Here is a 27,906-nt window from a genome sequence, read left to right as displayed (position 1 = left end):
AATGTCAATGAGGACATGTTGCCTCCAGTCCAGACAGTAGTCGTCCTCTCTTTGGCTTGCAGGCCAAGGACACTGCTACAGTGCAGTCATTGCCTCCTCTCTTCAGCCCACAGGGGCCAAAGAATCACCACTGCTATCTCCTCTCTTTGGCCCATGCATACCAATAGGTTTTCTTGGTTTGACCTACATGGGCCACTTCAAAAAACCTCTGGTTCAATTAGTTAGAGCTGAACTTAGGATTGATGGAGCTGCCACGACTCGTAGACCTTGAACTCAGGAATAGGGTATGCAGGAGAAGTAGGTAATGGCAACTTATCTAACCAGATCCACTTTAAGGGACACCTAGGAGGGAAAGCCAAGAGAGGGCAGTTCCCTGGAAAGAAATATAACAGCCCAAAATCAGGAACAAGTAGACAGTTCTAGGAGAGGAGGGAGGAAACACTAGAGACTATGCTAAAAATGCTAAGTCTAAATGCCCTAACTTTTCAGACACAAAACTGCTGAAGTAAGCAGACTATATGCTGTTTTCTTTTTCTGTAAATAAAAGGTAATTCTAGTGTGAGAAAAGGCCAGGAGTCTAGACAGCTTCAGGGAGGCTGCCAGAGGACAGAAGCAAAGGCCTTCTCCCACATTTTCACACAGACCAGAGACCCATGGTACAAAAAAGTTTTTTGTGCTTGATTGCAGCAGTAGCCCCACAAGCACAGTCCAGTGGGCTACAGTGCCTAGCTCTGCCTGGATAGAGAGGGCTAGGTTTTCTTACTGCCCTGCTTCTGCTGTGGAGAGGTCTCTTCACTCATGTCTCAGAGCAGGGCATGAACTAACTGATGTCAATCTGATGGCTCCATATTTCTGCAACTTTGTGGACATTCCATGCTTGGGGTTCACCACTTTTGTGTTTCCAGTTTAACTGGATGTTTCTTCTAGGCAAGCCCTTGTAGAGTCAGGAAATATAAAGACTCATCTGGAGGGAGATGGTCAGGAGTACAGACACTATGAGAAAACTGACTCTTGCTTGTATTCATATCCAGATCTCTGTAAAGACCCCAACCAGTCAAACCAACATAGAAGTAGGAGAACTTCCATGGCTCCCATATCCTGTTGTCCTGCAGCACAACTGTTTGAACTTTAAGGATCTCTGAAGCTGGCTTCTGACTGGTCCAGCCAGTTCCACTCATGAGGTGGTGTCATTCCCTGATGTCTTCCCATTACAGAACCTGGACTTACATATCATGGAACCTAAGACACCCAAATCCTGATAAGCAATGCCATTGACAGAAGCTCATCATTCCCAGCACCTAGAGCCTGCCATAAATAGGGTCCCCAAAATAGAGGAAGATCCCAAAGCAAGCCAGGGTCCTTTAGTTGTTCCTTCAGAATAGGACAGGAAAGGTAACCCTTATAGCTTTAGATATGTCCAAAGGGAAAATGAATCACTTAAATTTGCCTAGGTACATATACACATGGTAGATAGGGAGGCCAGTCCTTGGGTCAGAGGCCCATAACTTTATGCCATCCTCCTCCACAATGCAGAAGGGCTTACTGTACCAAACAGCCAAAAGGAACATAGAGGAGAAACCTTTGAGCACTGTTACCCTGGCACCACCATCAGAGCCACCTACTAGGGGACCACTAGAGGAAAGAAAACTTGGGAGAAAATCCTGACCCTGTTCTATTGGCCAGGCTTATATAGGCAAGTCCCAGGCTATTGACAGTCCTACCCTACACATGCCAGCTAGCCAAACCGCTGGGGCTCCAGCTCCCATGATGCCTGCTTTGAGAGAATTGGTAGGATCCTTGGAAAGGTCCCACCTGTGGAAATAAATATCATAGTCATCCTGGATTATGCCACATAATATCCAGAAGATATACAGCTACGGAATATGAAAACCTAGATGGTAGTGACTGTCTTGAGGAATGTCTTCTTATAAGTTGGATTACCTAAGGAGGAGATGACCAACTAAGGGGCTCTGTTCGTGTCCTGAGTAATGAAACAACTTTATATCTTACTGGGAGTGAAAACCATCCAAACCTGGTCTACTATGCATAAACCATCAGGCCAATAGAATGCTTTAACAAAACCCTCATGTTGAAGTTCATTGCAGAGATGGCAAGAAATAGGACTTGTTGCCCATATATTGCTTGCAGTCTAAGAAGTTCCCCAAAGCTCAACTGGTTTCTCTCCATTTGAACTGCTGTATGGAAGACGACCAAGGGGTTCCTATATGTAGCCTGGCAAATCTAGAAAGAGGAACCAAGCTCAAGATAGAACCTGGTCGACTATGTTATCTGGATGCAAGAATGGTTAAAGGAGGCTGGAAAAGCCATATGCCTGTGTCTGCAGAAAATCCAAGCTACCCAAGCCTGGGAATATAAAAATTGGTTTACTGTCCAGTGGGGCTTCAAGCCAGGAGACTGCATGCTGACACCTTCTTCAGAAAGCAAATTACTATCCTGTTGGCAAGGCCCTTATAAGGTCATAGAGAAGAAAGATCCAGCAGACTGCAAGATTGCCCTACCAGATAGATGGAAGAAGGTCCAGAACTTCCATGTGAACTTCCTGAGGTAGAAGATCACAAACGGCAGAATTGTCCAGGAGAATTTTGGCCCAGAAACCTCAAACCATGGACCATGACAAGTCCCTTTTAGGGTTCAACTTGCTATGTCACAAAAAGTGGATTTAGACCAGTTGGTAAAACAGAATAAAAGATGAGATGGAGTTTTTCTTTGCAGTAGGTTTTGAATGAGGGAGCTCTAATTAAGAAAATGAGTAGGAGGGTGAAGGGAAATGCTTTATGGTTTTCTGGGGAGCTGAAAGAACTTCAAAGGGAGGTAAGAAAAAGGAAAGTTGGCTGAAATCTCAGAATTGGGGTGATAAGATTGGCACTCTGCTTCCAAGCCAGCTTATTTAGGGGGAATTAAAGCAAACAAAAATGGCCTATTATGAGAACAGAATTGAGTTGGCAGAGAATAGAGTTATATCCTCTATCACCCGGGAGATGTTGGGAAGAAGTTGTATACCAAGGGTGGTCATCCCAGATATTTTCACCTGTGACTTTTCTGCAGTTCTGGAAGAACAAGATAAGTAATTTAAGGGGTGACCTGTTGAACGAGGGATAGTTAGGGTTGGAGGGTGATTTGGCAGTAGGGTGGAAGGAATGATTTATGGTGGAGGGTAGGATGAGTTTTTTTGAGGAGGAAGGGTGAATGGAGCTTCATGCAATCCTACAGAGCTGCAACCTAACTACATGTAGTTTGGATCCCTGTCCATCATATTTAATAAAAGGTCTTTCGGAACATCTGTTCGGAGGGTTACAATTAATTGTGCTGGCTCTTTAAAATGAAGGGGGTTTTCCATTATCCCTGAAGACAATTACCCACTTTTTATTTTATTTTTTTTTTTTAAATAAAAAGAGTTGGATAAGGAATTGTGTGGGAATCATCCTATAGCAAATGGTCCCTTCTTAGCTAAAGTTTTAGAAAGCGTTGTCCAGTATAATTGATGAGCTATGTGGAGAAAAATAATGTCTTGGATGAGCACTAGTCAGGTTTACATGTGGGATATAGTACAGAGCGCACTGATTGCTGTGAAGATTTTAATTTGCCACAACATGGATAGGGATGAGTCAGTAGGATTAGTGTTAGACTTTTCCAGTGCCTTTGATTTAGTGGATCATGGGATTTTGATACAAAAGTGTAGTTTTGGGATTTCGTGGCCAAGTTTTGGGGTGGATAACCTTTTTTGCAAGAAAGATTGCGAGAGGTATATGTGAATGGTAATAGTTCAGAACCTTATAGTATGGGTTTTGGAGTGTCACAGGGGTCTTTTGTCCCCTCTTTTTAATATTTCTTTTACAGCCCTTAGGAGAGATGGAATTTAAGGGTTATATCTATGCTGATGTCCAATTAGTCTGCCCTTTGGGGAAGGTCAGCATTGGGTAAAATGCAAGAAGGGCTGAGAGTTTTGGATGGTTGAATGAGAGAAAATAGGTTGCTGCTGAATGAGAGCAAGATGGAATGGATTTTTTTTTTTTTTTTTTAAAGCATGATTGAGCCGGAGAGAGGTTTTTTTTTATTAATATATTTATTGCATTTTCCAATAATTATAACAATTACTGTCAAATATGAAATATGGATATCATTTATCATATAAAAGAAAAATATCTATCAAGTACATTTCAGGAAAAAAGGAAATATAATTACAGATAGGAATGAATTAATATCCTAATCATGTAATTTTGCAGTATACATCTCAAATCTGAGCAATTTAGGTAATATGTCCCATTTTAAGGGAGGTATTTAGCATATTTTGTATCCTTACCAACTAATTTTTATTGACCACACTATCACCCCGTATAAGCTTTTTTGACTCTAGGAACCTTTTAAAATCCTCTGGCTCATAATATATCTCTCTCTGATTTTCTATACTCAGGAGACATTTAGCAGGATAACGAACCAGCATTTGAGCCCCTAATTGATCTACTAAGCTCTTCCATAGCTAAAAACTCCTTCCTTCTGCTCTGGGTTGATTTTGCGATATATAGAAATATCCATATTTGATAATCACAAAATGTTACCAATATATTTCTAAGGAATAAGCGTAAAACAGTATCCCTATCAGAGGGAAAAACAAATTTAACTAAAACTGTTCCTATCTTTTCCACTATCCCTTCAGATGTTGTTTCAAGCAATTCTGAGACATTCAAGGGGGTTACTTTCTCTTCATTTACTGTCCTTAATACTATAAAATATATTTTAGCAATTGTAGGAAATGCTTCAGTTGGAATTTTTAATATTTCTGTGGTGTATATTTTAAATTGATCATGTAATGATGTATACTTTGTTAACGGAAAATTTACAATCCTAAGATTTAAATATTTGTTTTCATTTTCTAATCTTTCTAAGCTTCTAGTATGAGCTGTCTCCCCTTGGATGATATTAGCCTGTACTTTCTGTATTTGTGAAATCTTTTGTTCTAAATCTACAATACAAAAATTGTCTTTCTAAATTTTGTTCTGATTTCAAAACAAGACTATTCATTTCCATCGTTACAGTTGTCAGTTTTGAAATAGCTTTTTCCAAAGTAATAATCGTAGTCCAGACTGAGTCCAGCGTGATATGGACATGGTCCACGGGCAGTGGTGGCATCAGTGAAAACCCGATGCCATAACAAAAAGCTGGCGAGCAGTCAATGACTAGGGGCCACTGAAGAGAGACACTGCTGGGAATAAACAGCACAAAGAAGAAAACTTACCATGCTGCCCCTATAGAGGCACTGGCAGGGGAGAAGGACCTGGCACACACAAGTCAAAAAACAACTGGGAATAAACTCTGAAGAGATCAGAACTCCACAACCGCAAGGCAAAAGCTGCACAGAAAAGAAGAGACTAAAGAGACCTCGCATGGATAGTGGCATGCTAGGCATGCTCAGTGACCAAAGTTTCTAGAAACTTTGACAAACGTTTTCCGTGCCGGGCTCCATCTGATGTCACCCATGTGTGAGGACTACTATCCCGCTTGTCCTAGGAGATGAATGGTGAAAGCAGAGCAGGTAGGATGAATATGAAAAAAAGCAGAAGGGGAGAGGAAAAGGGAAGAGAAGACAAAGTATTAACGTATCTGCTGCTGAAGGAAAGAAAGGAGAGAGAATTGAAACAAAAGATAAATGAAGGACACCACAGAGAGACAGAAAAAGGAATCGATATAAGGACAGAGAATGAGAAAAAAATAAAAGGCTAAGCCAGAAAATCAAGCCAGACACCAAAGGTTGGAAACTATTTTATTATCTGATAGAGAGCAAATGAAGAAGAAAGTAGGTGGGGGGGGGGGGGGGGGGGGGGGGAAGGGAGGGGAAATAGGGTGGAGGAAGAGAAAGTCTGTCCAGCTCGCCTAACCCCTATCAGGATGAGCAGAACTCAGAAGTCCCCAGGTATGCCTATTCCCCTGCAGTGCCTGAATCTGGATCTTGCTTCCTTCCTGGGCAAGGGGCTCCACCGGCAGCCTATGCAAAAGGGTGAGCCTGCATTTTAACTCAGGTCTGTGTGCTGTAATACCCGATGCACTAGCATACCTTAGTATTGGGAGTTAAATTTCTTTTTTGGGTGTGCATTTTACAGAATATCTTTTACATCATGCCTGTAGTATAATTTCTTTTTTTTTTTTTTTTTTAATGAAAAGCATCCAAAACCTGATCTGTGAGAGAGAATGTGGTTGTTATTCTACTACATGGGAAGCTTGGTTAATAGCCAAGTAAGCTGAACAGCTGCTTAGGCTATGTAATTCCCATCTAAGTACAAGATGAAGAAACAGTGCAAGATGGAGACCTGCAAGCAATGGAAGGCAACTTCCCTGATGGTGAGAAAAGAATGTGGTTGCAGTGAGAGATGCTTGTATTACATGAAGCAAATAGATAGAAAATGTATTTGTTTGTGCCTGGTTCTTTTCTATAGCAGTGGAACAAACATACCAACATACATATATACATTTATAAACAGAATAAAGTAACTGGGAATGGTTTGGTATAACATTCTGATCACAGGGACCCAGGTGCTGTAACATATGTACACACACAAAACCTAACCCCCACAAGGTATTCCTGACAGAACATGAAGTGTCACAGGAAGAGCAGACAGCCAAGCACCAAATTAAAGAGGGGAAATAATTCACACAGCACCACATCATACAGATGGGATTCCTAAGCTAAAGGCCATCTAGCACAAAAAAAAACAAAGGACAGAGCAAACTGTCTGGGTTTTGTTTCCCAAAACAGAAAGAACACAAAATCATAAAATCTGTGTGCGTGAGGTGGGGGCACCAAAGTTGAGCTTAAATCCTCAAAAAGGCCCTGGAGAATGGACTGCCCAAGCCTGCCGCCACATTGGGAGTCGGTATTCAAATAGCAATGGGATGGGACTCCAAGGACTGAACACCATGTTAGAGCTATTGGCCGCATTGGTAGAGATTAAAAGCTGCAACATTTTATTTTATTTAAAAGAATGTATATCCCAAATAGATCTAACATTCAAGGTGAGGTACAATGAAACATACATAAAACTAAAAAGTAAATACAATCACAGACAAAATGGCTGATACACCAGTGTGACGTAAGAAGAAACTCCCGATTTAAAGAACAAAAAATAAGGCCAAATCTTGGAAGAACCAGAACACCGATACACAACATTGGATACATATAAAACATCCAATTCCTGCTGAATTCTATACATCTGGTTTTTTTTGGGGGGTTAATTGATTTAAAAATGCATTGAATTATAACAGCTACAAGAGTGATGAGGACACGTTTTATTTTAAAAAAAGGCTCTGTGTTACCCTGTTGACTGTTTAAGCTAAAAGCCTGCTCAAAGAGAAATGTTTCGAGTGTCTTTTTAAAGGACTGGATAGTTCTGTCTGGATAGACTGTCAGAATAACCACATCATGTGACTCCAGATCTGTGGGGTTTTTAAAACAACTAAATAAAAGCCCCATTTCAGTCTCTGAACTCTTGTGGGATAAATTATTTGACCTGGAAGGTTGTTGGTTGTGGTAACTTTGGTCCACAGTGTGTGAGAGCTCTAGGCCCTAGTAATTCATCCACTTTATACTAAGGGTGTCTAATGTGATGGGTTTCAACCTTAATCAGTTGAGCATCCTTCCAACATTTTCCCCAAGGCCACAAGCCAATAATGGTAAATGAGCCCTTGATTGTTTGGACTGCAGGAAAGCTGTCACCACCTCTCTGGAGCAGACTAAAGACTATAAAGTCCACCTGCGTTTTTGTTTTGCTTCAAAAAGCCTGGGATTACTGTACTGAAGAGGACTTTTTCTACTTAGATAATAGATTGCATATCCTGAGGTTTGACCTCAGAGTATATATCAAGGTTCATAATGCTCCCTCTGTGCTTGTTTTTGAGGGTCACATTCTATTTGAGGCACAGGTTTGAAATCTGGGTGTCATTTTGCATTCATCTTATCTATGCGACCACATATTAAGTGAGTCAACATGATTTGTGCCTAGATCAAAGCATGCATGGGTTTATAACTACGCAGCATGGCATTGGCCTAGAGAGATGAGTTGCTGCTTAATATATGAACTAACATCCTTCACTGGACCAGTAGCCAATGGAGTGAACAAGGTATGGGGGTAATGTTACTTAAGCTGGTACCTGTCAAAATAAGCACAGCTGAATTCCGCACAGTTTGAACAGCACAAAGAGCATTTGCTAGCACGCCAACGAAATAAGTTACAATAATCTAGAAACGTGAGAACGAGAGCCTGAAACTGTGCAAAAACTGAAGGGATTCAAAAAAGGTTTTAGACTTCGGAGCATAGTCAACACAATGTCAGCACTACTTCCCCATTTTTTAATATTTTTTGTGAAAATGCTTTTAAAAAATCCTAAAAAATTGGACCAATGATTAAAACGGTACCCCTTTGATTTATCGATGGCGCACACGCAAGGCTCTAAAAGATATTAAAGTGAGGGGTTTATATGATGGTCCCTTAGAAGATTATTCATTGTTATTTTTTGGTAAGTAAGTCTTGTTGCAATGGATACTACCAATGGCATGATCTCATGGGATCGACGGTTTGTGACAGCGATGGAAGCTAATTTTCTAAACTAAAGGAGATGCATATCTGTCATTTAGATTAAAGAGGATGATACGAAGTATGAACCCATCTACAAATCCTATCCCTTTATATCTGCTTACTGTATGCCCTATGCTATACCACTGGGAGAGCGTTTTTGAGCAAATGACTGAAGATTTTAGCGAGTATACTGCTTACTCACAATGGAAAACATGAGTGCACCAACAGTGACTATTGCTTTTCCTCCAGAGTTTATTATGCTCCTGAAAAGACTGTAGATTTTAGAATTCTTATATTGCTGCGAGTTTCTCTTTATAAGACAATGGATCAATCAGTGTGCTTCCTACTTTGATAAAGCTGTATTGGATAGTCAATTGGTTCAGTGTTTTATGACTGGGTTTAAGTTGTAAAGTTGAATTTTGGTATGCTCTTCAAAAGCTGCAATAAGGTGCAGGAAGCGTCACAGGATGGCTCCTACTCACACATAAATGGCTCTTGTTTCCAAATGGATAGAGTAAAGTTTCTATTTGTGGTGAGGGAGGGAGGAATGGGGGGGAGGTGGTGATGGGTTTGCCAGAGAAGACTATTGGGTGGATTTGTCTTGTACATGGAGAATAAATGGCAGTGCCTATTTTTTGTGCTGCATCTGAGACAGAGCAGAGAGTTGTGCTCACAAGTGGCAGAATTTGTAATATATGTAGCATTTTTTTCCAGTTACATGCCAGGAGATTGGATATCACTCAAGAAGCGATAGATGCCTACTTGGCAGATATTGCGCTCCCACACTTAGATGAGCTTCGACAAGCAGGCCTCAAAAATATCAGAGTTGGAAGTCAATCAGGCCATTAAAGAATTGAAGTTGGGTAAATCACTCAGTATTGATGGATTTTCTACCGGCTTTTATAAGAAATTAAGCACAGTGGTATCCCGCCCCTAGTGGCAACCTTTAATAATCTCTTGGGAGATGGCCAAATCACAACAGGTGCAAATAGAGCAGAAATTACTATTTTGGCGAAACCGGGTAGGGACACCACCAACTGTGGGTCCTACAGACCCATCTCTCTAATTTAGATTAAAAAATCCTGGCTAAAATTTTAGCTACTCGTCTCAGCAATGTTGCAAATTACCTGATCCACCCAGATCGGACAGGATTTGTATCAGGTCGGTTAGCTGCTGCTAACATGCGAAGGGTGGTAGATCTCATCTGGAGAGTGCAGACAGTCCAGCTACCCATGGTATTTGCTTACTGTTGATGCCGAAAAGGCATTCGACTTAGTACACTGGGAATACTTGTTCTCAGTACTGGGTAGAATGGGCCTGGGAGGGAACCTCCTGACAGATTTAAAAAATTATATAATGCACCAAGTGCCTGCATTAAGGTTAATGGAGGATACTCCAAGTCATTTGGGATAGAGCAGGGACCAGACAAGGGTGCCCTCTGTCACTGCTTCTCTTTGCCTTTTATCTAAAACCATTGGCTGCCTGCATTAGAGCAGTTGCTGAGATTTAAGGGGTTACGGTAGGTGACCAAGAGTATAAACTCACAATGTTTGTAGATGACATTTTATTCACTATTTTCAACCTGATAGTTCTTTGGCGCCATTAGTCGAGGAGTTTTAAAAATGTAGTGTGGTTTCCGGATATCAATTGAATATGGACAAATCTGAACTGCTAAATGTTACTCTCCCCGAGGACCTTCTCCGACAGATTAAAAAGAAGTTTCCCTTTAAAATGGTATATACAGCCCTGAAATACTTAGGAGTAAAGATAGGACCAAATCTAGCTGACCTGTACCGGATAAATTATGAAGGACTCTGGGGGTAAAATAATTGCTGATCTCCAAACATGGGACCGAACTGACTTGTCATGGATGGGAAGAATATCAACTGTTAAAATGAATGTCCTCCCCAGATTGGGTTACCTGAGCAGCTGCTGGGATTGAAATCCCAGCAGCTGCTCTAAAGATATGGCAGAGGAAACTACTCCAGTTTATCTGGAGACAACGACCTCCCAGAGTTAGCAGTAAAGCGTTATTTCTTCCAAAGGAGAGAGGGGGGACTAGGTGTGCCTTGTCTTTGGTGTTATATAGCTTCACAGTTACACCCCATTTTGGATTGGCATAGAATGGACTCGGGCAAATGATGGGTACAACTGGATACAGATAGAAAATTGATGGGCGTCAGTATCCCCTCTGTAGCACTTACCCTGAAGATTTGGGACCAATGGAAAGACAGGCTTAAGAACATAAGAAATTGCCATGCTGGGTCAGACCAAGGGTCCATCAAGCCCAGCTTCCTGTTTCCAACAGAGGCCAAAACCAGGCCACAAGAACCTGGCAATTACCCAAACACTAAGAACCCCCCATGCTACTGATGCAATTAATAGCAGTGGCTATTCCCTAAGTATAATTGATTAATAGCCATTAATGGACTTCTCCAAGAACTTATCCAAACCTTTTTTGAACCCAGCTACACTAACCACCTTCTCTGGCAACAAATTCCAGAGCTTTATTGTGCGTTGAGTGAAAAAGAATTTTCTCCGATTAGTCTTAAATGTGCTACTTGCTAACTTCATGGAATGCCCCCTAGTCGTCCTATTATTTGAAAGTGTAAATAACCGAGTCACATCTACTCATTCAAGACCTCTCATGATCTTAAAGACCTCTATCATATTCCCCCCTCAGCCGTCTCTTCTCCAAGCTGAACAGCCCTAATCTCTTCAGCCTTTCCTCATAGGGAAGCTGTTCTATCCCCTTTATCATTTTAGTTCCCCTTCTCTGTATCTTCTCCATCGCAACTATATCTTTTTTGAGATGCGGCAACCATCTAGGCTAGTGGGTGACAGAACGTATTTTCTCAGATCCCAAATTTTCTTTAATTTAGCCTTTAAATCTGGAGAATCAAGGAGCCTTGCAGCACGATGGGAAAGTCGTGGATTTTCCAGACTAGAACATATTTGGCATAGAGGAAAGATACGAGAATTTTCAGAGCTAGTACAGATTAATAATGTACCCACCTCAGACCACTTCTTTTATTGTCAGTTACATTATTATATCTCCCAGAAAGTTGTTAAGACCGATCTGAGTAAAGGCAAAATCTTATTTGAAGGGTTCTGTGGCCAAGCTGGGAGACGTAAAAGGGTAATTTCAAGGATCTATACACTTCTAAATGGGAAATTACAACATATTCCAGGGCATGTCACTCATTGGGAAAGAGACCTTTGAGTGACTGACTCCTATCCACTGGGCGAGGTGTTCTCTTTATCAGGCTCTGCTCAGTCTCGGCAACGATAGTAGAACAAAGCTATAAAATGTTATACTGCTGGTATATTACACCAGCTAAGCTACACAGGTTCTACCCCAATCATTGCTGGAGAAAGGGTGGTGAGGTGGGGAATTATCTCCACATGTGGTGGGGCTGCCCCAAAATTACTCTGTACTGGGATGATATAATTCAACTGATTTATGACATTGTGGGGGAATATGTTGGTAAAGATCCGGTATTTTTTCTGTTTAATATATCTTTGGAGACCACAACAATTTCACATGTCCACCTAATCCATCAGATAATAATGGCTGCTAGAGCAGAGACTGCATACAAATGGAAACAGGTAGCAGTGCCCACCCTAAAACAGGTGCACCTGAAGTTGGCTAATGTGTGTTATTTAAATAAACTGACTGCAGTCAGACAATCAATTGGTTAAATTTACCACCAGATGGCAACCATTGCTATCATGGCAAGCAAAGCTTCGGGAGAACTAGGAGCTGTGTGAAAAGATCTGTTCTATCAGAACAGATGGGGGGGAGGGGAAGGATTTGCTTTCAGGGAAAAATGACAACACACTTTAGAGATACAGAATTATGCGGTTTATTATTGGATAATGATTATTATAGATACACTTGATTTTTTTTAATTATGTACTTTTCGTTTTATACATATCTTGTATCTAAATATGAGAAGGGGTTCTGCTTCTTGTTTGTAACTTACCTCAAAAATAAAATATAAAAAAGATATGTAGCATTTAAAGAAAACATGAGTGACCAGACAAAACAAGTCTTATTTTTATGTTTTTCAAACTATTATGCATCACAGAATAGCACAAACCAACCATAGCAATAAGGGAAACAATAAAATGGTCCTGTTCAAAAGTTTGCATACCCTTGAATGTTTGGGCTGATGATATATACTCAAGTTGACAGACAGGTTAAGATGGCAATGAAGAATAGGTATCCCCATCTGTGCCTTATTTGATGCAGTTAGTGTCCGTGTATAGTCAAAGGGTTTCTTAGCTCTTGAGAAGCCCTTGTATATTTCATCCAGGGCTGAACTGACTGGTGGTTATTGAGTCATGGGGAAAGCAAAAACTGTCAGAGGAGCCATGAGCAAAAGTAATGCAACTTTATAAATAAGGAAAAGGATATAAAGAGATTTGAAAATGCCAAACAGTATTGTTCAAACTCTGATCAAGTGGAAAATTATGGGTTTGGTTAATACCAAGCCACGGTCAGAAAGATTTCAGACAACTGCCAGGATGCAAAGAAAAACCCACCAGCAATGTCTACTGAAATACAGGCTTCTCTGAAACAAAGTGGTGTGGGTGTTTCAGCAAGCACAATAAGGAGAAACGAACAAAAATGGGCTGCATGCTAGAGCTGCCAGAAAAAAAAACATTGCTGCAGCAGCGCCAAAACAGCCCGCTTACAATGTGCCAAACAGCACCTAGAGAAGCCTCAAAACTTCTGGAACAAAATTTGAGTGATGAGACCAAAATTGAACTTTATGGTCACAACCATAAACGCTGTGAAGAGAATAATGGAAGTGGATCTCTGCTGTTTGAGGCGTGTGAGCTACAGCGGCACAGGGAATTTAGTCAAAATTGATGGCAGGATGAATGCAGTATCTTAGCAGAAAATATTGAAGGAGAATTTGCATGCATGCAAGTATGGAATTGTTATACTGCTTCTTCGCCTAGTTTAATTTCAAATGAATAAATCTATTACAGATCCAGATGTGTGATACATTGCTGTTTTGGGGAAATTATTTGGGAAAATTATTCTGGCATCTATATATGCCCCAAACAGTTCTGACCATTCTTTCTGTACAAGGGTTGTAGATCACATTCTATCGCTGGGACCTGCACCAGTATTGCTGGATGGAGACTAACTGTATTAGAGATGAAGTATTGGACAGTCAAACTAAACAGTAAAAGTAGATTTTTAGGACCTAACAAAGGCCTTAATTTTGTATGTAATACTCTCCAAGTTATAGATGTCTGGAGACCTTCAAATCCCACTGTAGGGTGATATCTCCTGTTTACCCATGATGCACCACTTATGAATTTATAATAGCCCTGTACAGGCCAAATTCTGACAGGCCCTAGATGCTGCTACAGCAAGAAAAGAATTTTTACCCAGTTGAACTTTAAACCTTGTCGCTGTGCAAAATGAAGAGGTCTTGTCCTAATACAGGCACAGAAGGCTATGAAGAACCCCACCCTTGGAAGGAAGAGGAGGGGCAGCCTGAGACAATGCTAACACTCTGACAACACACTGACACACAGGCTGGCATACAGATGTGACAGTTCTCCCCCCTCCCATTACTTCGGGGGAGGGGGGGGGAGGAAGGACCTGCAACATGGCAGGACCTCTCCTGAAGTAATGGGAGGGGGGAAGGACCTGTAACATGGCAGGACCCCTCCCAAAGTAATGAGGGGGGGGGAAGGACCTGCAGTGCAGCAAGAGACCCTCCACCCACATGAGCTTCTGCATATTTATCAGCTGGGAAGTATAAGATGGGGTGAAGGAAGAAAAGAGGAAGAAAGGAGAGTGACCCTGAAACCAAAAGGGAGCAAGGAGGCAAGCAACGGACCCCCAGAGGAAGAACAAATCCTGAACACAAACCTAGGAGGAAACCCAGAGAGCGAGAACATGATATACTGGGTCAGATCAAGGGTCCATCAAGCCCAACATCCTGTTTCCAACAGTGGCCAATCTCAGGCCATAAGAACCTGGCAAGTACCCAAAAACTAAGTCTATCCCATGCTACTGATGCTAGTAATAGCAGTGGCTATTTTCTAAGTCATCTTAATTAATAGCAGGTAATGGACTTCTCCTCCAAGAACTTATCCAATCCTTTTTTAAACCCAGCTAACCACATTCTCTGGCAACAAATTCCAGAGTTTAATTGTGCATTGAGTGAAAAAGAACTTTCTCCGATTAGTCTTAAATGTGCCACATGCTAACTTCATGGAGTGCCCCCTAGTCTATTATCTGAAAAAGTAAATAACAGATTCACATCTACCTGTTCTAGATCTCTCAAGATTTTAAACACCTCTATCATATCCCCCCTCACTTGTCTACCTAAGCCATGAAGGTTCTCAACTGCAATGGGACCAGAGATCCAGGAATTAGGGTCAAGAATAATCCCTGGGAGGGGAGTCCCGAGTGGCAGATAATGTATTAACATCTACTCTGAGGGAGTCTGTCATCTAAGCCTGTTAATATCACCTTGGAAGCCATTTGGACTGCAATAACCAATTTAGAATCAGTTTTATCTTCCAGGATACTGTTTTGAAATCTTTGAGCAATGCAACCACCCAGATTAATTAACACTTCAGCTTTCTGAACATAAAGAGCAGCTGGGATCCCTTAAAACTTAATGTTCTAATTTCAGATATTTTAATTAAAGAGAATTGTTGCACCAGAAAATTGACAATTTTGAAAATTATCTTAGAATATTTAATTTGTGTTTTTAAATTTTCCTTGTTGCCCTTTAATACCTCCCTTGGAGATGCTGAGAAGGTTTTATTTTGACTATCTCAGAGTCTCCAAGGAGCTGATACTGGAAGTTAAGGCATATTTTCCTGTTTCCAAAGCTCAGGTTGCTTCAGTAGGATTTTCTAGTAATAGGAATGATCAATAATCCCTCATTTGATTTATCTGGTTTCCTTGAAAATTCTGGTTCATTTGTTCAGAATAGGGCTACCTTACTGGCTGTATATGCTCAAGACAGCGATATACAGTGGGACTTTTCATTTGTTTTTTTTGTTTGAGTGTCTTTTCTTAGGCAAAAGATTTCCATCTTTCCTGATATTGTCAGGGAGTCCCAAGTCAGAGAACCTTTTTCCCCCAAAAGCAGAGATTTCCCTGTGAGTGCCTGCTTAGGTTTTGAGGGTCTAATTTTTTATGCTGCTCCTCAACAGGAATTTTTTTCCCCCAGTATGCCATCATATTACGTTACAAACTCACAGGCAGATACAGAATGGTGCGCTCGGCTGAGCGCACCGTTTAGCCCCCGTTTGGCACGCGTTTTAGACGCGCTATTATTACCCCTTATACTGTATGGGGTAATAGCGCGTGGAAAACGTGCTACCAACCCCCCTGAAACTAATAGCGCTTATCACATGCAAATGAGCCTTTAGTCACCCGAAATACAGAAAGTAAAATGTGTGGCCAAGCCGCACATTTCACTCTCAGAAATTAACACCTGCCCAAAGGCAGGAGTTAATTACAGACGGCACCGGGCTATCATAGCAATATTAAGTCAGAGGCCCCAAAAATGAGAAAAAAAAACAAAACTTAAAAAAAAAAATCTGCCTGCCGGTCTACAGGTTCAAAAACGGATGCTCAATTTTGCCGGCGTCCATTTTCAGAGCCCACGGCTGTCAGCGGGTTCGAAAGCAGACGCCGGTAAAATTAAGCATTGGTTGTTGGACCAGATGACAGCTGCCGCCTCCTTATTAGCGCTGTCCCTAATTTAAATAGAGTCGAATGCCCAGGAGAGGTGCCTGGGCACGCGTCGGGAGAGTGAGTGCTCAACATGGAGAGTCCGCTCTCCCGCAGGGTTTTTTTTTTTGTTTGTTTTTTTTTTTGTTTTGTTTTTTTAAATCGGCCTGAATGCAATCAGTTTTGAAATGCCTGAAAAAAGTGGAATATAAATCAAAAAATAAAATAAAAATAAGAAATCTGCTAATGTTGATTTGACTGTAGTTACATAATTTGTTATTGGCTTCATTTGTATGTTTGGTATATTTTTGACTTATGTTTTGTAATCTCTCCCCCAGTGTGGTCTGTTTAGCATAGTATATATCGCTCAGATTCATGTCTTTATTGAGATGCTGTAATATATGTTTTCAAGTTATTTTGAATGTAAAGATTTGAAAGGAAAAAATAAAGGAAAAACGTTAAGTCAGAAAAATACTACAGCACTCTGGGAAAATAAAACAAAAAAAAGAATCATTCTGGAATGCCAAAAAGGCAGAGAAACACGTCTGACATCTACTGCAAACAATACCAGTGAGGCAGGCTGTGTGACCTTGGGAGCACAGAACCACCATATGTGCATGCTCAGGATCTCTCAGAATTTCTTGGACAGATATTCATATCTGTAATCAATATGGTTTCACCATCAATGTGTGACTATATTAAATTGCTAGGCTTCAGAAAAATAAGATTAGTAAAATATTTTGATATCAACTTCACATCTTTAAAAAAAAAAAAATCTACATTTTACACTTTCACTACCTAGCTATAAACAAATGGTGGTGTTACTTTGTATTTTGAAACAAAAAGGCAAGACCAATTACTTACAACTGCTTCTAGAAATATACTCAAAAAACAGCTGCACCTCCCAAAACACAAGGAAGAGGCTAAACTTACTGTTTTCTTGGACTCTGGCAACAAATCCCATAAGTGGTAACTGTGGAGTTACTTGCAGGATGGAAGGAGGTGGCGGTGCATGCGACACTACATCGGAGAAGAAAAAAATTATGGCATTAGAGCATTTCATTTCTAAAAAGGTGGTTTAAGGTACAAAAACAGGTTTCTTTAAAGTTTGCATTAGTTTCTTGTCATTGTTTTAAGTGCTAAACATATCTAAAGAGATTTTAGATAGTTTTGGGTACAATCCTAGTGTGTATATATGACAGGAGTCTCAGAAGTTATATTGCTTGCATCAGCACAACTTCAGTCTTTGCAGTCTGAATTCTCATGCTCTTCTGTTAATTAAAACTTTATTCAAGAACATGGGCACAGCCACGCATATTCTATGCTAAAACATATCCGTCCACATCACCACAAACAAATGGCTACCAAGTCCACTCATGTAAGCATGCCAACTCATGTTTACTAAAAAAAAAATAAAAAAATGCAGTTGGGTACAGTTCCAAATGGAAACATTGAACATTAAAATTTATATTTAGAAGATTGACCAATGCACAGTAAAGATGACCCCCCCCCCCCCCCCCCCCCCCAAAAATAAAAACAGTGGCAATAGAAGTCTTTAAGACTGAGAACAATATACTTCTTCACAACACAGTGATTTGCAAGTGAAATTACCAAGCAGGCTTTTTTTTTTTGTTTTTTTTTTTACACCACCCTTAACCTCATTATTTCCAGTAAACAGAACATTTTCTAGACCTTGCCTGTGGACTTCTGTACATCAATCCTCAAATTGCATTTGGTCAATTAAACCATGATAAAGCTGGATTTCAGAAGCTGGCAGAGTTCTTGCTATAGATAGCTTTAAAAAAAAAAATCTTACTTCTAAAACAGGATCTCTTGTGGAAGAAGTTTATCAGGTCATGATATAAAATGCTGAAGATCTCTAATTGATATTAGTTATTTGGAGGCAAGGAAGGATATGACAGAGACCCTACATTATACCAAGCAAGGACGCTGCCATTTTAAAAATATTGCTTTTACTTGCATAGTTTGGAAGCAGGATGGAGGTTTCTTGCCCATCTCTCATTCTTACCTCTGTTCCAGTTACAACACACATTCCATCTGCTACCCATGTGTTTCTACCACATAAGAATTTATAAAAATCAAATCTTATGAAGCATTGAGTTCAGCAGGAAAAAATGTATGTTTCCTGAATCTGCTCAGCAAAAAGACTGTTCATTTCCTCTTAAAGTACCAGTACAAACCTGATTAACTTTAACAAATGCCCTTTTCTTGGCTCTTTTAGTTTGTTTCTTATGCTTGCTTTTCGTCCCAATATTTTTTCTTTTACAGGTGTGCACTTTCCTGGAATACAATATTTACTTGTATAATGGGCTACAAGCCATTTTTAAACCTCTTTTCCCCTCACATTCCAGTTGTTTGGGTCATTCACATTTATAGTATCGGTGGGATGCCTTCTTGAATTTCTGAAGGAAGTCAGCTTCCATATTTAATTAAATTCATAATGCTATGTGAGGCATGATGAGGTGCAAGGTAAGGGGGACTTACATTTTTTTTTCCAAAGACTAGAATAATTCAAGAAAGCTTCAGAGAAAGAGGATCCCTCCTTAAGAACAGAGAAACAAAATACTGGGGTAATAAGCATGGAGCAGTAGTTCAAGCTAAACATACATTGAAATAAGTGCATTGTGCTCCCAGGAAAAGCTTTGGGTAACCTGTTTGGAGCCAAAGAACAATCCCAAATAGAAGGCACAGGGGTGATTACAATCCCAAACAGAAGGCACAGGGGTAAGCTACATGGAGAAGCAGTTACAATCCTAAACACCTTGGCTGAGCAGACTGGGTCATTTCAGTTTTTTTTCGCAGACATTTACTGTGTTTCTCAAACCAGGCCCAGATTTAGACATAGCTGACTGTGGCAGATACTTAGGATATAGAAACATAGAAATGACGGCAGAAGAAGACCAAACGGTCCATCCAGTCTGCCCAGCAAGCTTTCACACTTTTTTTTTCATACTTTTCTGTTACTCTTGTCCCTTTAAATAACTTTTTTGGTTCTATTTCCCTTCCACCCCCACCATCGTAGATAGCAGTCCTGAAGCTGCATCTAAGTGAAGTATCTAGCTAATTGGTTTGGGGTAGTAACCACCGAAATAAGCAAGCTACTCCCATGCTTGTTTACCCAGCCTGTGCAATTCAGTCCTTGTTGGTTGTTTGAATACAAACCCTCTTTTCTTCATACTCCCTGCCGTTGAAGCAGTGAGCTGCGCTGGATATATATTCTAAGTGAAGTATCAGGCTTGATTCGATGTAGTAACCACCATAACAAGCAAGCTACACCCATGCTTATTTGTTTTACCCAGACTATGTAATTCAGACCTTATTGGTAGTTGTCTGAATATAAATTTTTTCTTCATTCCCCCTGCCATTGAAGCAGAGAGCTATGCTGGATATGCATTGAAAGTGAAGTATCAGGCATTTTTGGTTTGGGTAGTAACCGTCATAACAAGCAAGCTACTCCCCTGCTTTTATGTGGATGCAATTCCTTTTTTCCACGTTTTCTCTTGCCGTTGAAGCATAGAGCAATGTTGGAGTCGCATTAACCGTGTGTATGTTTATTGAATAAGGATTTTAATCTCCAGGTAGTAGCCGTCATTCCCGCAAGCCACCCCCATTCCTCTTCTCTTCATTCACATCCTCTAGACCAGGGGTGGGCAATTCCAGTCCTCGAGGGCCACAAACCTGTCGAGGTTTTAGGATATCCTAATGAATATGCATGACAGATTTGCATACACCGGAGGCAGAGTGCATGCAACTCTCTCTCATGCATATTCATTAGGGATATCCTGAAAACCAGACTGGTTTGTGGCCCTCGAGGACCGGAACTGCCCACCCCTGCTCTAGACTTTATGGATCCACAGTATTTATCCCATGCCCCTTTGAAATCCTTCACAGATTTGGTCTTCACTACATCCTCCGGAAGGCATCCACCACCCTCTCCGTGAAGAAATACTTCCTGACATTGGTTCTGAGTCTTCCTCCCTGGAGTTTCAAATCATGACCCCTGGTTCTGCTGATTTTTTTGCAACGGAAAAGGTTTGTTGTCTTTGGATCATTAAAACCTTTCAAGTATCTGAAAGTCTGTATCATATCACCCCTGCTCCTCCTTTCCTCCAGGGTATACATATTTAGATTCTTCAATCTCTCCTCATAATTCATTCAATGAAGGCCATCCACCTTTTTGGTCGCCCTTCTCTGGACCGCCTCCATCCTGTCTGTCCCTTCAGAGATACGGTCTCCAGAACTGAACACAGTACTCCAGATGAGGCCTCACCAAGGACCTGTACAAGGGGATAATCACTTCCCTTTTCTTACTCAATATTCCTCTCTCTATGCAGCCTAGCATTCTTCTGGCTTTAGCTATCGCCTTGTCACATTGTTTTGCCGACTTCAGATCATTAGACACTATCACCCCAAGGTCTCTCTCCTGCTCCGTGCACATCAGCCCTTCTTCCCCCCATCGAATACAGTTCTTTCGTATTTCCACCCCCATATGCACGACTCTGCACTTCTTGGCATTGAATCGCAGCTGCCATATCTTCGACCACTCTTCCAGCTTCTTTAAATCCCATCTCATTCTCTCCACTCCTTCTGGCATGTCCATTCTGTTACAGATCTTAGAGTCATCCGCAAAAAGACAAACCTTACCTTCTTATCCTGTCTGCAATGTCGCTCACAAAGATATTGAACAGGACTAGTCCCAACACCAACCCCTGCGACACTCCGCTCAACACCGCTCTCTTTTCAGAGTAAGTTCCATTTACCATCACACTGTTTTCTGTCCATCAACCAGTTTGCAATCCAGGCCACCACCTCGGCACTCACTCCTAAGCTTCTCATTTTATTCACCAGTCTCCTGTATGGAACTGTATCAAAAGCTTTGCTGAAGTCCAAGTAGATGACATCGAGTGCTCTTCCTCGATCCAATTCCTTGGTTACCCAAGATGCCAAATTTTGAAGGTACTAAATACCAAGGCCCAAGAGGAGTCTTGTCCCATTTGCTTTAGGGCTGTATGCTATTGCCAATTCAAAGAGCCACCGCTGTACCACTCTGGTCAAACACCCCTATCCCTTGCTTTCCAAACCCTGGTGGTGAAAACCCTGCTTTCCAAGCTTCTACGGGGAACTCCCTATCATCACATCCTGATCCTACATATGCACCCAAAAATCTTAAATCCAGTACTGCCTCAACCTGTTTCAAATATTTTCCAAGCTTAAGTGGCCATATGATGTTCTGTAAAGATAAGTGTGATGCCCCCAAAGTTTAGAATAAAAAATGGATTTGATTAGGAATGTGACTTTTCCTCTAAGGTCAAGTTAAGAGGTATATAAATGTGATTACAAAGGTATCACATGTAGCTCTTTTTAAGATATTCTCAGTACTGAATCAAGTCTACATAAGCATATACATATTTATTCTTTGCTCCCAAATATAAGCAATCAAAAATAGTGAGCTGGTTCCCTAGCCGAGCTGTAGCACTATAGCACGTCTCCTGTCAAATGGGCCACAAGGGCTCAGGTGTATCATAGAAGCTTCAGGAACAGAGACAGCAGTTGCTACTACAGTGATCTCTGTCGGCAGAAGAGCAGCACTGTGGGATTTAGTTTCAGAAGACGTGTCCCTCAGCCAATGAGGGAATGCCATTGGGGAAGGAGTGGAAGGACCTGATTGTGAATTTGGGGTCTAATGTATTAATGCTTTCATTTTAAAACCTACATAATTAAAATTAGCATAATTCCATTCAGAATTTCTCATGTAAAAAAAATCAGACGTGTGCAATTCATGTTCAAGGATCATAAACAGGTCTGGTTTTCAGGAAGCAAAAAAAAAATCAGGAATGTTTGCATATATTTGAGATGAGCATCAAGTTCATTTGTATAACTTGGCAGCTATTCAGATAAGTTTTCTGGGGCAGGGAGTCATTGTTTCTATGTAATTTGTTGTTAAATGCACTGATTTAGGGCTCTACATAAAGAATGATGAGATTTATATGATCAAGTAGCAGTGTAGTGCTTAAAGTATGTTCCAAATTATTGTTACTGCTTGCTTTTTTAATGCTAATTGTGTATATTGATTGTACTCTGCACAGATGTGTTTCGAGGTAGTGGATTATAAGTTATAAATATAGTACATGCTATTCTGTTTCTTACAGCGAGGTTTTTCAACACAAGCATATTTGGAAAAAGCTATGGTATTCAAAGCAGCATACAAATTGGAGAAGTAAATGGGTCACATCATGGATAATGAATCATTTTATATTATCTCACTAATCCTGGTATACACATGTTATTACATCTAACACATTCCCCAAGCAAGAAAATGTGAAGCAAGGGTCACAGTATAGTTTGCCAAATATAAAAGATAATGTCCAGAAACGCCCATAAGTGGTAACTATTTAATTATATGCCACAGGTCTGTCCTGCATTTTCGGCCTAAAGCAGTAGCTTAAAGAACGTGGGCCAGAATAGAGTAAAACAGTGTTGCAGTTCAACATTGACCAGCCTTTATTCATTACTACCCAGAGAAAATAGAACTGGGTGAGCCACTGCTCGCCTCCCTATCTTCATCTGCTGCTACTGACCTCTTCAGCACTTCCCTTCTCCCTGAGGCCATCACCCCATAACTTCTAATTCATGCCATCACTATCATTCTTCCACGTCCACATCCCACTCTTTCCCCACACCACCACAGCCCTTTTCTTGCCTGTTCACTTTCTCCCTTCCCTAGTAGAATTATTGCCATTTTCTCCAGGCACATGCACTGTGCAGCTCAACTAAATTTGAACAATGTGGCACCAGTAGTCCAACCTGTTCTGAAGGTGGAGAAAAAACAAGGATATGGGAGAGACCATGGAGAAGGAAAGGGGCACAAGGAGGGCAGGACATTAGCCAGAAATGGAAGGGAAAAGAGAAAAATGAATGGACAAGGGTTGAGCTGAGAATGAAGATAGGTAGAGACAAACAAGCTGGGATGATGAGGAAAAATGTACAGATAGGTAGTGATCGTGATACTCAAAAGGAGGAAACAAAGTGGCAGCAACATAAAGGTAGGAAAATGCAAGAACATTTAGTGAGAAGAAATGGATAACTAAATTAAGAATAGAGAAGACCCAGAACAAGCAGTGACAGCAGATAAACCCGAGAGGATGTCAAGTAAAGTTTCTTAATTGTAAGAAATGTTCCTTTGAGGACAGGAAGACAATCGGAAGATGCCAACTTGGACACAGAATTTGGGGAAAGCTTGAAAAAGCCTCTCTTGGGCATGTGCATGATTTCTGGTTCGCACAACGCATACATCTCCCTCAGGCTTATATAGGAACTAATATGAATGCCATAAGGGGATAAAGGAGTGACTACATTTTCGTTCCATGCTCGAAGAACACTTGTTACAGATAAGCAACATTCTCTCTGAGAATAAGCAGGATGAATTAGCCACACAAGTAGAAATCCCTAGCTAAGAGTTGTCTAACCTAATGATAAATTAATACTTACCTGATCATTTCCTTCTCTTTAGGACAGATGAATCCAGAACCAGTGGGTTATGCACATCTACCAGTAGATGGAGATGGACCTAACACACCACAGTATATATATCCCTGCAGTGACATCAGCCTGCCAGTATTCTCTTCAGAAGAAACTGTGGAAAGGCTAGCAAAAACTCGATTGAAAACAGGCAAGCAATACTGTACTCAAACAAGAAACACTAAGCTCAGACAAGGAATGGATTAACCCTTAACAGTAATCTTTGGAAACTCGTAGTCATGCAGGAGGACCATAGCACAATCATTTGGCAGCCAAGGGCAGGAAGCTGGATTCATCTGTCTGTCCTAAAGAAAAGGAAATCATCAGGTAAGTAGTAATTTCTAATTTGTTAGCATCCAGACAGATGAATCCAGAACCAGTGGGATGTACCCAAGCTACTCCTGATCAGGGCAGAAGGCTGCCCGCAGTCCAAACAAAAACTGCACGTGTAAAGGCTGCATCTTCCTGGACCTGCACATCCAGATGATAATGCCTGGAAAAGGAACGTAAGGAGGCCCATTCGCAACTCAGCAAATATGGATGGGAGGCAAACTAACCTCCACCCATGACACTGACTGAGCCCTAGTGGAATGAGCCCTAACCTGAGTGGGCAATGGCTTTTCAGCTGCCACATACAAGCTGTGACCACCTCCTTAATCCAGCAAGCTATTACAGCTCGCAAAGCTGGCTCCCCCTGTTTTCCTCCATCATGAAGGAAAAAGATGTGATCTGTCTTTCGGAAAGGTTTAGAAACCTCCAGATATCTCATGACATGTCTCTTGACATCCAAGGGATGCAACACGTGATATTCCTCCACATCTCTTTCCTTATTCAAGGACGGTAACAAAATAGACTGATTCCAAGAGAAAATCTGAAATCACTTTAGGCAAGAAGGAACAGTATATGCAGCTGTAACACTCCTGGAGTCACCTAAAGGAACAGCTCCCGGCAAGACAAGGCCTGCAGCTTGGAATTTCGACGCGCTGAACAAAATGTCACCATTTTCAAGGGCAGTAACTGCAAGGAAAGGCTACAAAGCGGTCAAAACGTAAGACCCACCAAGAATTCCAACTCCAGGCTAAAACTGCACAAAGGAACCCATAACTGCAAAGGACGATGAAGATGTTTCACTCCCATCAAGAAACGGGCCACATCAGGATGAAACAATAAGGATTCATCGTTCACGTGACCCTTGTGCTGCTACCTGTACCTTCAAGGAATTAAGGGCCAACCTTTTATTTAACTATCCTGCAAGAAATCCAAGATGAGAAGGATCTTACCTAAATGAGGAACACCACCTTGATCTTTACACCAAGCTTCCAACCCTTGCCAAACCTGCACATAGGCTAAGGGAGTGAAATTTACATACTCGGAGCAAGGTGTCAATCACAGCAGTAGAAATCCACACTTCAACAAGCGAGCCCTCTCAAGGGCTATACTGGAAGACAAAACAGAATTGGATATTCATGAAGGAAAGGCCCCTGCTACAACAGGTTCCTGTGCGATGAAATACGGAGAGAGTTTCTACCAGAAATCTTTGCGGATCTACATATGTTTTTCTGGGTCAATCCAGTGCCACCAGCAGCACCGTCCTGCTATTGCCTTTGATTCTTTGAACCAATCTTCCCAACATGGGCCTTGTCCGAGAGCATCAATCCCCAAGGATTTCAGATCTCTCCTGCAACTGAATTGAGGAGCCTTCACATTGCAAGAAGCCTCCAGCAGGTCTAGAAATAGAAGGCCCCAGTGATCCACTATCAGCTGTAACGCCTCATCCGACAATACCAATTTCCCTGGGTCTAGACTCTCCCCTGCTGAGAAAGTCTGCTCTTACATTGTCTTTTCCTGCAATGTGTGAGACTGAGATCTCCTGAAGATGCACTTCAGACCAATTTATGGACTGGGCGATCTCCTGAGATACTTGCTGACTCTTTGTTCCGCCCTGCTGACTGATGTAAATCACCACTGTTGCATTGTCAGACAATATAGCTTGACCCTGCAGCTACCCTGCAAGCATGCTAACCGAATTGCCCGAGCTTCCAGCTGATTGATGTTCTGGAGATGTTCCAGAGAGACTCCCCTGTATTCCAGCACCCTTGCACCATTACTTCCAGACAGTGAGCTCCCCAATCTTGGAGGCTCATAACTGTCAGGAGTACCAACCAGTCTGGTGACATCAGGAATACTCTCTTTCTTAGATGATCTGCTTGCAACTAGTACAGGAGGCAAGAGCAGACTTCCATCAGTAGGTGGAGCCAAATCAAATAACCAAGACTGCAGATTCCATCAAGACAGCAGAGAACGCTGAAGTGGATGCATTTCTGCCCTCGACCACTACTTCCAGGTTTGCCGCCTTCAACCCAAACACCTGCAGATAGGACCATACTGTCGGGCATATAGTGCTCACCAAAAGATGCACCTGCACCTCAACTCTTGCTTCGAGTCAAACCTCATACCCAGATACTCCAACAACTGAGATGGCAAGACTGCTTATGGCTAGGTTCACCATCCAATCAAGCTCCTGTAACAAGGAGATCACCTTCAGGGTCACCAGATGGCTATCTTCCAGAGATTTAGCCCAAATCAACCAGTTGTCTAAATACTTTAGATATTTATACATAGTTAGACTTGTTCAACCTAAAATAATTACTTAATAGTTCCCGTAACATCTTGTTTACATGCTACCCATTTATATTGTTCATTGTTTGTTTTAATTGGATTCTCTTTCATATTGTTAGTTATATGTATCAAACTCGTTGTATGTATCAAGTTGTTATTCTGTAAACCGGAGCGAAGGCATTTTTTGCTATACTTCGGTATAAAAAAGACTAAATAAATAAATAAATAAATACGGGTGTAGAAGGATCCCATCCTCTCAGTTCCGCCACCACCACCATAACCTTGGAAAAGGTTCTGGGAGCAGTGGCTAGACCAAAAGGCAGCATCAAACTAATAATGGCACCCCAGGACAGCAAAATAGAAAAGCTGGTGCTCCAATCAGATAGGAACATGGAGGTATGCTTCAGACAGATCCAAGGAAGTCAGAAATTCCTGACTGTATGGCCATCATCATTGAGCACAATGTTTCCAAACGAAAATGAGTCATCTGCAAATGACTGTTGACCCCGCTGAGATCCAGGATGGGGGCGCAAAAGGAGCCCTCGTTCTTGGGCACAATGAAATAGAATATCGACCCATATTTTCTTGACACATGGGAACTGGAACCAAGTCCTCAAACAATGCTGAGGAGCATTGACAGTATACACCCCATCGCCTGCTTCTTCTGCAAGGAGAGGCAGGGAGATGCCATGAACACGTCCTGAGGAACAATGCAAAATTCCAGCACATATCCTTCTCATATCACTTCCAGGACCCACTGATCTGATGTGATCTCGACCCACCTCTGATAAAGACAGACATCTCCCTATCTCTTATACCCAGCAGTGGGTCGGCAAACTCATTAGGAGGCTGTACTATCCAAGCCCCTGCCTCACTTGGGCTGTCTGGGACGAAAGGACTGAGATCTGTCAAAGGCTGTGTCCTCTGAAAAGTTATCCCTCTGTAGGGTCGAAAACTCTTGGACCCTCTTGAGATAACCCCTCAAACCAAAGGGGTGAGGCAACTGCTGCTTATTCTCTGGTAACCAGAGATTCACCCCATTTACTAGCTAGCTTCTACAATCCACTCCCAAACAAGAGTGAACCTTTAAAAGGGCAATTCTGTAAGGTTAGCCTTGGATGTCACATCAGCCGACCAATTTCTTAGCCATAACTGGCATCTAGCCACTATTCCAAAGTCACTCCTCTGGCCGAGGGGGGCGGACCAAATCACAGCCTGCATCTGCTAAGGCGGCAGCTATATGTTCTATAACTGCCCTGGAAGTCATTCCAGAGTCATCAACCTCCTGAGAGAGAAGTAAGCAAGAGCGTGTCACCAGAGAACAGGAAGCTATCTGCAAGATCACTGCCACTGCTTCAAATGCTTGCTTAAGGATAGTCTCAAACCTCTTATCATGCACATCCTTTAAGGCTGTTCCTCCCTCTACAGGAACAGTCCGCT

The 27,906-nt window shown here is 41.5% G+C and overlaps 1 protein-coding gene across 1 annotated transcript in view; it reads right to left on the bottom strand.

Moving 5' to 3' along the window:
• ABI2 (abl interactor 2) overlaps nucleotides 1-27,906 on the bottom strand; it is a 290,182-nt gene that overhangs the window by 30,419 nt on the left and 231,857 nt on the right. Inside the window, 1 exon segment of the mRNA XM_029606307.1 lies at nucleotides 17,242-17,328. Within this exon segment, the coding sequence (XP_029462167.1) occupies nucleotides 17,242-17,328 (87 nt within the window).

The sequence above is a fragment of the Rhinatrema bivittatum genome, chromosome 6 (genome assembly GCF_901001135.1).
Source record: "Rhinatrema bivittatum chromosome 6, aRhiBiv1.1, whole genome shotgun sequence".
In the NCBI taxonomy this organism is placed as follows: Eukaryota; Metazoa; Chordata; class Amphibia; order Gymnophiona; family Rhinatrematidae; genus Rhinatrema; species Rhinatrema bivittatum.
Note: the sequence above shows the minus strand (reverse complement) of the source record. Positions and strands in the feature narration are given on the sequence as shown.